An 11,728-nucleotide genomic window follows, 5' to 3' on the forward strand; every position below is an offset into this window, starting at 1 on the left:
CAGGTGAAGGACAAACATAGCCTGTTCTGTTAAGGACTTAATATTAAACATATTTTTGGTACAACATTTTGTTGGTAACTGCTACAGGGAAACAATTTTTGTGGTGAAATTCTAGCACTGCACGGGGAAAACCCAACCAGGGTGGGGAGCGGCATGTTGGCCCTCACGCACGAACCTTGTCAGGCACCAGGTTAAGGACACGCATCGTGTTTTTTTAGGGAATTAACAAATATATTTAACATGGTGAGTGCATAGTGTGTTTTTTTACAGAGTTAACAGAGATATCTAACTCGGCGAGCGCATAGTGTGGTGTTTTACGGAGTTAACAAAAATATTTAACTCGGTGAGCGCATAGTGTGGTGGTTTACGGAGTTAACAGAGATATTTAACTCGGTGAGCGCCTAGTATGGTTTTTTATGGAGTTAACAGACATTTAACTCGGTGGCCGCTCTATTCCAGCCCCCTCACGCCCGTCCCGCAGCGGCCCCGGCTCTGAGGGCCCCGCCCTGTCCGGATTCCCGGCCGCTGCGTCACCGCGCCGCGCGCGGCCCGGGCGGCATCCTGCGTCACGGCCCCTCAGCCAATCAGCGGCCGCGCTCCCGCCGCGCTCCGCCAATCGGCGTCGGGCGGATGCTGGGGGGCGAAGGAGACAGAGCGCGGAGCCAGCGAGGCGGCGGCGGCACAAAATGGCGGCGGCGGCGGCAGGCGGCGGCCCTGCGGGTCCTCAGGCGGCCGGCGCGGCTCCCGCCCCGGTACCGGGTCCCGGCGCGGTGCTGATCGGCGACCGGCTGTATTCGGGCGTGCTGATTACCCTGGAGAACTGCCTGCTACCCGAGCACACGCTGCGCTTCACGCCGTCCATGAGCAGCGGCCTAGACCCCGACACCGAGACCGAGCTGCGCGTCACCGGCTGCGAGCTCATCCAGGCGGCCGGGATCCTGCTGCGGCTGCCGCAGGTGGGGCTGGGCGCGGGCAGGGATGGGGCCAGGACTCAGCAGGGCTAGGCTGGGCTCTTCTTTGTGCGATCTCACGGTTACCGGGCGGGCAGGCCCCGGGGCCTCCCCGCGGTTACCGGCCGGGCAGGCCGCGGGGCCGCCCGGTGTGCGGGGCTCGTTCGGGGCCGCTCGGGGGTCGTTCCGGGCCGTTCCGGGCCGCTGGCTGCCGGAAGCGGGTGATGTCAGCGCCGCCTCCGCGTGGGGATTGTGCAAAGGCGGATTTCCTAAGGCTCCTCTGCAGCCCTGGTGACCTCGGCGAGGTTTTTGTTTCCACGGAGAATTTCAGGCCAAACAACCTCGTTGGTCTCTGAGCGTAAAACTTTCCAGGCTACCGAGCTTTAGCATATTCAAATGTATGCAAATCATGACGTGATTAGAGTGCTTCTCACTTTCCACGCCCAAAAAGCAAATATTTATCTGACGTACTTTCATAACTTTGAATTTTATTTGCTTTTTAGATTTTTCTTGGGTTTTATTATTAATTTAATAATTTAGAGCGTATTTTCACATTTTTTTATAAAAGAAAATTGGAATTTGCTGTCTACATTTGACTTGTAGGCAATATTTAAAGCATTGATAATATTTGGGGCAACTTAATTACTTCAGCAATTCTAGTTTTCTTTAGATACCATTAAACTTCCTCCTATCTTCTGGGTCTTAAATCTATTAAAATTTCTCTTTGGAATTGGTAGTTTTGTTCATGGCTGTTGTGATTATCTCTTTTTTTAGGTGGCTATGGCTACAGGACAAGTGTTATTCCAGCGTTTCTTTTATACCAAGTCTTTTGTGAAGCATTCCATGGAGGTAAGAAGGCATTAAATGACATTTGTTGCCATATTTATCTTCTGATCTCTCTTGGCAAGCTGTTGTCTGAGTCTGATCAGTGTTAGCAACTAGTTTGGAGATTATAGTTATAGAGACACATGATTTTACAGCGCTATTTAATAATGATTTTTGTCAAATATTTGATATTTTCTTGGGTTTTTTTCCCCTCATTATCCATCCTTAAGCTGTTGTAGGAGCTCAGTTCCTGAACTAGAAATGAAATATAGAAAATATTCTATTTTATGCTCGTTTTTCAGCATGTTTCCATGGCCTGTGTCCATCTGGCATCCAAAATTGAGGAAGCCCCCAGACGCATTCGGGATGTGATCAATGTGTTCCATCGCCTCAGACACCTGAGGGAGAAAAAGTAAGCTGAGAACTCAGAATTATCTGGATTATCTCTGTCGTGTTTAAATTATTAAACTTATTAGTAACTATTAACTATTATTATGATGCTATTATTAAACAATAGCATCATTCCCCGTTTCATAAATCAGGGAGTATTTCAATGTGATCTCATGAAGTGAGCTGACCTGTTTTAATAAATCAATATTTTTGATGTTATAAATAATGAGTTTTTTATTATTATTTTTACCCAACTCAACCTGAGTTTTCTTAAGGGTTAAGATGATAATTTTTTGAGTTTGACCTTGTCTTGCAGAAAACCTGTGCCTCTAATATTGGATCAAGAATATGTGAACTTGAAGAATCAAATAATTAAGGCAGAAAGAAGAGTGTTGAAGGAGTTGGGATTTTGTGTTCACGTGAAGCACCCTCATAAGGTTTGTACTTTATAAATTCACTCCATAACCAAGGTTTTGTGTTCTGTAAAGCTTTGAGGAGGCTGCCTGGAAGCTCTGTGGACTGCACATGATGATCAGTGAACTCAGTGAGATTTAGTTTCTTACCATCCTGATGTTTTCTTTCTCATTTAAGAGACTCTTACTAATTGGTCTCGTATCACTGCTGAGTGACGGCGAGGTGGATGCAGGTGCTCTTTATTCCTGGAAGGCAAATTGGATCAGTAGGTAGCTGTGGTGGTAGAAAACATCACCTTAACTTAGATTCCCCAAGCAGGGAGGAATCTGGAGGCCTGGGCTTGTCGTGGTCACTCCTGCTGGGAACGTGCTGTGGTATTAAAGATCTCTGAGCCAGTTTGGAGTGTGTTAAAACCACGCTCAGGCTTGGCTAGAACTGAGGCAAGGCTCAGTATAAAAGTAACAAGTGTCAGAGTGGATGATACTCGAAAGATACAATTGCCTCAAATGTTTAAATTGTGCCTTAACTGGTAAAAGAACTTGGATTTCTGTGCCAGCACCGTTTGGGATCTTGCTCTTTTCTCCTCTAAAAAACTCCTGTTCAGAGCTGCCTTTTTGAGCTTCTTGACATTCAGATTTCCTTTTGTCACCCACCCCAGAGGGCAGCTGTAACTTGTTAATGGGGTGAATTCTGCCATTATCCTTCCTCTCTGCAGCCTTGTTTTCCTTCCAAACTCGAGGAAAACCCCTCAGAGCTGACCAAACCCTGGGACAGTGTTAGATCTGTTCTCTGCAAGCACTGCCAACTTCCCTCATTGCTGATTGCGCCAGGCTGCAACTAAAAAAGGATTTTTGAGGCTTGTAGGAGAACAAAATCAATCCACAAAATCCCTAAATCAAAATCCCTAAATCAAAATCCATCCACAAAATCCCTAAACCAAACCCAGGTGGAGACGAGGCCTGGCTGAGTAGCAGGACAGAAGGGCTCAGAAGGTCAGAGCTGGTGTGGATAGACACTGGGGATGGTGCAAACACTTGATGTGGAATGTTTTAGGCCTTGAAAGAGGATCACAGATGCCTCATGGATGTCCCTCTGAAGTAAGCAGGTGGCTCTCCAGATGCTGGTTAATAACTCAATGACCCATATCTTCCAGATAATCGTTATGTACCTTCAGGTATTAGAATGTGAACGTAACCAACACCTGGTCCAGACCTCATGGTAAGTTGATTTTCTTTGTTCTAAGAGACCAGAAGGGGCAGTAGCAGAAATATGTCACTTGAGGCACTGGGCAGGATTGCTCAGCAGTGCTTGGGGCCACCCCAGACAGCTCCACTGTCCTTGGTGTGCCCCAAACTACTTCCCAAAAGTTGAGCGGCCTCTTAAGTTGGAGGCAGTGTTTTAATGGTAAGGTAGCTTTCCGCCCTGACTCCTCACTTCCCTCCTCTCTGCTCTCACTTTCCAGCTGAAGGGAAAAGCTTGGGTGGGTTTAGAGTTGTTCCCTTGGGGTTTTCTTCAGGGAAAACTTGGGTGTAATTCAAGTTTGTTCCCAGTGCTGGGAAATGGTTTTTCCCAGGGCCTGAGTTTGATTTCGGGTGTATCTAAACCTCAGCACAGACAAATTTCTTTTATCTATGTGGATAATGCAAGATGTCAGCTTCTAAGAGTGGATAGATGGATAGCCTGGATTCATATTTGCCAAGAAATGTTCTCTGCCTTATTGCTCTCATTTAATAAATATTTGCTTGGGGGTGGGAAGCTTCTGTAAAATTCCACATCTTAAACTTTACCAAATAATACTTTTTTAACAATAAAAAAAACCCACCTTTAGTGAATCCAAAGACCATATTTCTGCTGACTGAACTGTCTGGTACTGTGAGCTGTGTGTAGAGAACCAGTTTTGACTTTTCTTTTCTGTACTCTTTTGATCAAAGGGTAGCCTCTGAGGGTAAGTGACTAAGACTTCTCCTCTGCTGCCCATGGTGCAGGGATAGCTGCCGTCTTCAGTCAACCCAAAGCTCTCCAAAGAGAAGGCTGGCTCTAGACAGGTGGTATATACATGATAGTAGAGTAACTGGCCAACTGCTTCTTGTGCTTCTACTTTTATTTTTTATTTTTACTCTGCATTTTTTTGATTGTTTGTATATTTGATAACCTGAGCGTTGAAGTTCTGAATTTATTTATTTTTTTTTAATGTTCTATTTCTCGTAACTGTTATAATGTGGCGTGTTTCTTATAAAATGAATTAAGCTGGGGTTTAAATCTTTAAAAGGGATGAATTAACAACAAAAAAAATGAATAGTTTGAAAGATACAATTATCTCAAATGTTTAAATGAAAATGTTTAAGTGATAAAACTAGTACATGTGTGAAGCTTGGAGACAAAATGTGATATTTAGAGACATTTCCCAGAAGCATTGCATGGAGCGGTGGAATGGGATTTTGGACTGCCAGGAATCTGCTGGTTATGGAAGGAGGGGAGGGGAAGGGCAGGGAGGGAATTACCCCAGCTGGGAGAGGGGTCAGCTGTTACAATAACACACCTGTGTGCTCGTGTTTGTTGCTTCCAGTACCAAAAACTGGTGGGTATCCAGTATAACAGGTTTTTGAAATGTGCATTTTTACAACATGACCTTTTTCTTAAGCTATTGTGACAAGGATTCATTTCCTCCTGTGTCTGGCTGAGCCCACAGGGAAGATGTGCAGAGGCCAAACTTGGAAGCTGGCATGGTTCTCAATTTGGCAAATCAGGAAGAAAAAGCTTTGTAGCTTCTAAATGTTGAAAGTCAGCCTTTCCTTTATGATTCCTTTGGCCAAAAGGTTTGTGCTCTCTTTGTAGTGGGACAACAGCAGGTTTAGAAGTTCCTTTCTCCCAGAAAGATGAGCTGATGTTGCTTTTTTTGGGGGAGCAGTTGCTGTTTGTTTAAACAAGAATTGAGGACAGGTGAGAGTTGGAAACTCCTGGGATTCCAATCCCTCCTCTCTGTCCTTGTATACCTTGCAGATGCCTGGCCTGTGGTCTCTGCTTTGGATATCCTGGGGGTCAGTGAATCCTTGTATACTGGGTACCCACGTGGTTAATTATTATTTATAGTATTATTTTAAGGACTTTTCTTATGTCTGGTTTTAGTTTTTCTCATCTGATATGTTATTGACATACGTGCTCTCAAGTCTAGATCTTCTAAAGCACATCAGCTGACAGATTCACAGGAATTTACTGTGTGTATTTAAGATTTAACAACATAATGCTTAATTGTACTGACTGGAATATGTGCAATATTTTACAGTTTTCTCATTCTGTGAATATTCATTTTAAGCAACCTTACTGAAATGGGACAATTTGGAAACCTTATTTCATGTGCCAAAGAGGAGATCTGCCTGAATTCTGACTGTTCTCCTGAACTGATCTTCCCAAACACCCTGATTTCTCCTATGGTTGACTTTTTGCATCAAAAGGAATTCTGTTCTGGATGGAAATGGACCCTTAAACCCCACTGGAAGTTGAGCTGTGCTGAAGAGGATTTCATTTCATGGGAGAACTGCTCCAGGAGCTGCAGCTTTTACCACACACCTGGTCCTGCCCTATTGCAGGGGGACATGTGAACCTAAAATTCTATATCTGAGTATTTCTGAGCACACTGTATGTTGTCTTGATGAAAATAACTTGTTTATTGCATGAGAGCAGGCCAGTAGAGATCCAGCAGCAAAAGTGAAGTTAAAATTGGTTCTCTTCTCACCACTGAATTTTCAGCAGTCAGACTTTGTTTCTGTCACACATCCCTCCCCTTGAGGGATTTAATTTTAGTTATTTCTTTTATTTTTCTTGTAGTAAAATCATTCAGCTTCTCTTTAGATTTACAGGAATAGAATGTTGAAGTCTAGTAACTGAATGCAGAAAGAAATAGCTCTTGTAGAAGTTAAAACCAAGTCAAAACCCCCCAAAAAAAGAGCCCCAAAGAGCTTTGCAGTGCCTTGCAACCTCCTGCTCTCCTGTTTTTCAGGAACTACATGAACGACAGCCTGAGAACAGATGTGTTTGTGAGGTTCCAGCCAGAGAGCATTGCCTGTGCCTGCATTTACCTGGCAGCCAGGACACTGGAGGTGAGCCACATTTTCATGAATTTGGGGTTTTTTCAAGCCCTTTTAACAGGAGGAGAAATCTGAGCTTTGTCTCTCTCTCTCTCTCCCTTTCAGATCCCTCTTCCAAATCGCCCACATTGGTTTTTACTGTTTGGAGCAACAGAGGAAGAAATTCAAGAGATCTGCTTAAAAATCTTGCAGCTCTACACAAGGAAAAAGGTTTGGTTCTTTTTCATGTTGGGAGCCCTCAGTGAAGGCTGCAGCTCAGAGCAGGAGTTGGAAAATTTGAGCTTATTTAAAACCACAGCTGCAAGTCTGGAAGTGAACAAAGAGCAGTCACTGGCTGGGACTCCTTGGATTTTCATTCCCCTCCCTGGGAGTGGGTAACCAGGAAATTCAATGCTCCTGTGTTCACAGGTGGATTTATCTGATCTGGAAAGTAAAATAGAAAAGAAGAAATTGGCTATTGAAGAGGCAAAAGCACAAGCTAAAGGTCTGGTACCTGAGGGAGTTCCAAGCTTGGATAACACATCGGGATTTTCCCCTATCCCAAAAAATGGTAAATAGTGGATAACTCATTTTTAATAACTCTTTCACATCTTTCATGTTTATTTACCCTTTTGGGAAGAATTTACAAGTGTGGTTTGGAGTTTGTTGGGGATTTTTTTAAGATGGCTCCTAGCACTACTCAACTGGCAGGGTTTGAATAGCAGTGTAGCTTTGTGATTTCTTGAATCAGATAAAAGCTAAACTCAAATTAGTCTGAAATTAAGACTAGTTTAAACCCATATAGGCCAAGGGCTTGCTTTTATGTGGATTTGGCAATAAACTCAAATCCTTGCCCCTGGCATGTTGTGCTGATGCAATATTGAAGCAGAAGTGCTCTGGCAGGGGTAACATTTTGGGATGTTGGGTGAGGAATTTGTTGGTTAAAGTTTCCAGTCTGGTGCAGTCTCACCTCGAAGACAACATTCACCATCTTCTTCCCCAGTTTACCTTTCAAACAATGCTGAATAATTGGCAAGGAAAGGAGGGTGGTTTTCTGCCTTTTCTGCAGTGGCTTCAATACTTTGGCAGAAATGTTTCAGGTGAATTTCTGCCTTCTGTGAACTTGTTGAGATCTGCTTGTGGGTGGCTGTGTGTGCAGAGCCCAGCTGTGAGCTCTGCTGGGTGCAGACTTGGGGTGAGGGGAGCCTCAAGTCCTTTCAGGTACTTTCCAAAGAGGTAACAAAAGCTTCTTCTTGCAGAGTCTCCAAAAGAGGTGAAAGGAAATAAACCTTCACCCCTACCTGTGCAGGCCATGAAGAATGCTAAAAGGAAAACGGAGGGAACCAAGAGAACCAGCTCCAACAGCCCAGTAAATGGGTAAGGCTTTGTAAGGAAACTGCTGATTTTTATCCCATGAGTACTTCAAACAAAATAACTGAGTGTTCTTTGTGTTTGGCAGTGTCCAGAAAGGAAGAGAGAGCAGGAGTCGAAGTGGAAGCAGAGATCAGAGTTACTCAAGGTCCCCATCGAGGTCTGCATCCCCCAAGCACAGGTAGGGTGTGCTCCCAGTCCCTCCCAGTGCCAGCTTTGATAGATCATCGCCAGGAGGCTGAGGGGAACCTGTAGGGTGTGCTCCCAGTCCCTCCAGTCTCATTTCCAAGTCCAGCTTTGATAATTCATCACCAACAGGCTGAGGGGACCCTGTAGGGTGTGCTGCTCCTGGAACTGCCGAGTGAGTCCAGCTGTGGGTGTTCACAGTATTACTGCAACTGGAGTTCCTAAAAATCAGTGTTCTTACTGTAGCCAGATGGAAGTTAAGGACACAAGATGAGTTCTCATGGGAGAACAGCAAAATGCAGAAGCACATTCTTAAAATTCAGAGTGTGGAAGGGCGGTCTTGAAATTCAAAATGCAGAAGGAAGGTCTTAAAATTCAAAATACAGAAGGAAGGTCTTAAAATTCAAAATACAGAAGGAAGGTCTTAAAATTCAAAATACAGAAGGAAGGTCTTAAAATTCAAAATACAGAAGGAAGGTCTTAAAATTCAAAATATAGAAGGGCATTCTTAAAATTCAAAATATAGAAGGGCATTCTTAAAATTCAAAATATAGAAGGGCATTCTTAAAATACAAAATATAGAAGGGCATTCTTAAAATTCAAAATGCAAAAGGGTGGTCTTAAAATTCCAAATATAGAAGGACATTCTTAAAATTCGAAGTACAGCAGGATGTTCTTCAAATTCAAGGAAATTGCAAAATGAGGAAGGACATTCTTCAAATTCGAAATACGGAAGGACATTCTTCAAATTCAAGGGAATAGCGAAATGCAGAAGGACATTCTTAAAATGCAAAGTATGGAAGGATGTTCTTCAAATGCAGAATATTGAAGAACGTTCTTCCAATTCAAAATGAGGAAGGAAGGTCTTAAAATCCAAGAAAGCAGCAAAATGCAGAATGAAGTTGTTCTAATTCAAGAAAACCGTGTTTGCTCTGTTTTCTCCTTGCAGGAAGAGCGAGAGCTACTCCACGTCCAGCGGCTCCAAGTCCCAGAGCCGCTCGCGGAGCCGCAGCGATTCCCCCCCGAGGCAGTTCAACCACAGCTCTGCCTACAAGGGCTCCAAGGGCCGCGGCTACAAGAAATCCAAGGACTACAGCAAGTACCAGGGGGGGCACAAGGGCCGCAGGTCCCGCTCCAGGAGCTCGTCCCGCTCCCGCAGCCGCTCCCGCGAGCGCCCCGAGCACACGGGCAAGTACAAGAAGAAGGGACAGGGACACTACTACCGCAACCACCGGCACGAGAGAGCCCGCTCCTATGAGAGAGGGCACCGCTACGAGAGGGACAGGGACAGAGAGAGGGACAGAGAGCACCCCGGGCACAGCCGGCACCGCCGGTGAGAGGCAGACACAGAGAGAGCGCCCCAGGCACAGCCGGTGAGCCCTTCCTGGGGGGTTCTCACTGGTGAGCCCTGCTGGAGCTGATTCCTGAGGGTCCTTCTGGGGCTGCTTCCCGAGGGAATTCCTGCCCAGGGCTGCTCTCAGGGGGATTCCTGCTGGTGAGCCCCTTCTGGGGTTGCTTCCCAAGGGAATTCCTGTCAGTGAGCTCCTGAGGTGCTTGCAGAGGGAATTCTCACTGGTGAGCCCACCAAGCGGCTTCCAGGGGAAATTCCTGCTGGTGAGTGCCAGGGCTGCTCCTGGGGGAAGGGAATGCCCACCCAGGGCTGTTCCTGAGGGAATTCCCTCTGGTGATCTGGGGTGCTTCCTGAGGGAATTCTCTCCGGCACCCCGGGCACAGTTGGTGAGATGGAGCTGCTTTTCTTGGGAATTCCCTCTGGCACCACTGGTGAACCAGGGCTCATTCCCTCAGAATTCCCTCTGCCAGCAGAGCTCGTTCCCTATGGCTTGTGCAGGGTTAATCTGGCTCCTGAGCCAGCACTTTGTGCTCATCCCTGAACCCAAAGCAAAGCCTGGCAGGGTGGGAGGTGATGTCAGCAGTGTAACTGTCACCCTCACATGGGAGCTCCTGTCCTGCTCCTCAGGATTTCCATCCCCAGGGCAGCCCATCCTTGGAATGCTGTGCCCAGCAGCTCTTCCCTGTGGGGCTGGAAAGCTCCTCAGCCCCCCAGGAGTGGTTTGGTGCTACCAATGCCCTCTTCTCATGCTGGCTCGGTGATGTTGTACAGGTGGGAGGCGATTTTTTTTTTTTAGTCCTGTTGCCTATATTAGGTTCTCTGTGTATATATATATATATTTCGCAGTGTTACAGTATGGGAAAATGGCCTTCCTAGCCTTTACACTTTACCCACAATGTAAATAAGCATTTGTTTAATACAGGTGAAGATATATACAGAAAAATTCAAAAACTTGAATTCTATCAAAAAAAAAAAACTTGTGTAGAAAATTCTGATAAATGTGAAAGTATTTAGCTCTGTGCATTGAGAGTAGTATATTTTTATCTGTGCAATGCTGTGTGCAGGCCACCAGCTCAGAAGACATTTCCTATATATCCATTTGAAGTGGTTGAAAATTCTTGACTCAGGATCTTTGAAGAATTGGTAGTTTGTCAGTCTGCATGCTTGATGAACAGAGCAATTAAAAACCCAGTTAGCAGAGCCCCACAGCCCAGTAGTATCAGTTCTAGTGGTATATCTGAGCTGTTACTCTCATGCTCCCCAATTTCATTAAAGTATTTGATTTTCTATTACATTCACTTGAGTTTCTTATGAGCTCCACCACTTGTGCCTACTCATAAGGAAAGAAATTGCTGCAAAATGAAGAGATCTTTAAACTGCAATAGATTCAAGACTTGGAATTCAATCCCCATTCCCTTAAAGGCAGGAATTTTGGGCACCAAACACAAAATCCCCCAACCCACAAAGATTTGAGGTGGAAAGTGCGTTTCTGTGACTTCTGGAGGAGCTGGCAGGTCCCAGCTGAACTTCCTGAGCTGTGTTTGCTCATCTGGACAAGGAGGAAGAGTTGGGCTTGAGGAGAATCCCATCCCTTGGGCTTTGGGCCACTTCTTGGGGGCTGAAAACATTGGGGAGGCTGAACATCTGGGGTGGGTTTGCTGGGACATTGGGGATGAACATTGGGTTTGTGGGACACTGAGGCAGTCAGTGCTGCTGCTGAGCAGGGCAGGGTCCCGTGGCTGGAGCTGGCAGAAGTTCACCTGAAATCCAAAGCCCCACGTGCACCTGAGTGTGTGAACAGCTCTCAGCCCTTCAGGTGAGTTATGGCTTTGTTTTCTCCACCTCTGGTGGCTCCCGTGTGGCTCTCAGGGATCAGAAGTTCCCTCAGGTTGGTCTCTGATCTGATTTTGGTGCAATTCCTCCTGCTCTGGCACGTTCTTTGAAGGACAGCACTGAAACCTGACTGGTAGGAGACACCACAGGCTTGGCCAGGTGCTGATGCACATTCCTCACATAAATCCCACCTGCTCTTCCCGCAATAAAACCTCCCTGCTCTGGCCGCCCACCCATCCTTCCTGGAAATAATCCTTCATGTTTCCCCAAACTGCGTCCCCCAGCAGTAAATTCAGTGTGTCAGAGCTGCAGTTGTGTCAGCAGAGGCTCGGCCGCCAGAGCTT

General features: G+C 45.8%; 1 protein-coding gene across 2 annotated transcripts; it reads left to right on the forward strand.

Moving 5' to 3' along the window:
- The first annotated feature begins 669 nt into the window (after positions 1-669).
- On the forward strand, positions 670-10,837 carry CCNL2 (cyclin L2). Of its 2 annotated transcripts, XM_030963938.1 has the most exons (11): positions 670-956; positions 1,725-1,799; positions 2,078-2,187; positions 2,482-2,602; positions 3,733-3,797; positions 6,577-6,676; positions 6,770-6,874; positions 7,073-7,214; positions 7,903-8,020; positions 8,103-8,195; positions 9,150-10,837. In XM_030963938.1, the coding sequence occupies exons 1-11, from the start codon at positions 687-689 to the stop codon at positions 9,535-9,537; spliced, it is 1,587 nt and encodes a 528-aa protein (XP_030819798.1). In that variant the 5' UTR covers positions 670-686; the 3' UTR covers positions 9,538-10,837. The 2 variants fall into 2 exon arrangements, with proteins under 2 accessions (XP_030819798.1, XP_030819800.1); XM_030963940.1 differs by lacking the exons at positions 670-956; positions 1,725-1,799; positions 2,078-2,187; positions 2,482-2,602; positions 3,733-3,797 and adding an exon at positions 4,518-4,624.
- The last annotated feature ends 891 nt before the right edge of the window (positions 10,838-11,728 follow it).

Source organism: Camarhynchus parvulus, chromosome 21 (genome assembly GCF_901933205.1).
Source record: "Camarhynchus parvulus chromosome 21, STF_HiC, whole genome shotgun sequence".
In the NCBI taxonomy this organism is placed as follows: domain Eukaryota; kingdom Metazoa; phylum Chordata; class Aves; order Passeriformes; family Thraupidae; genus Camarhynchus; species Camarhynchus parvulus.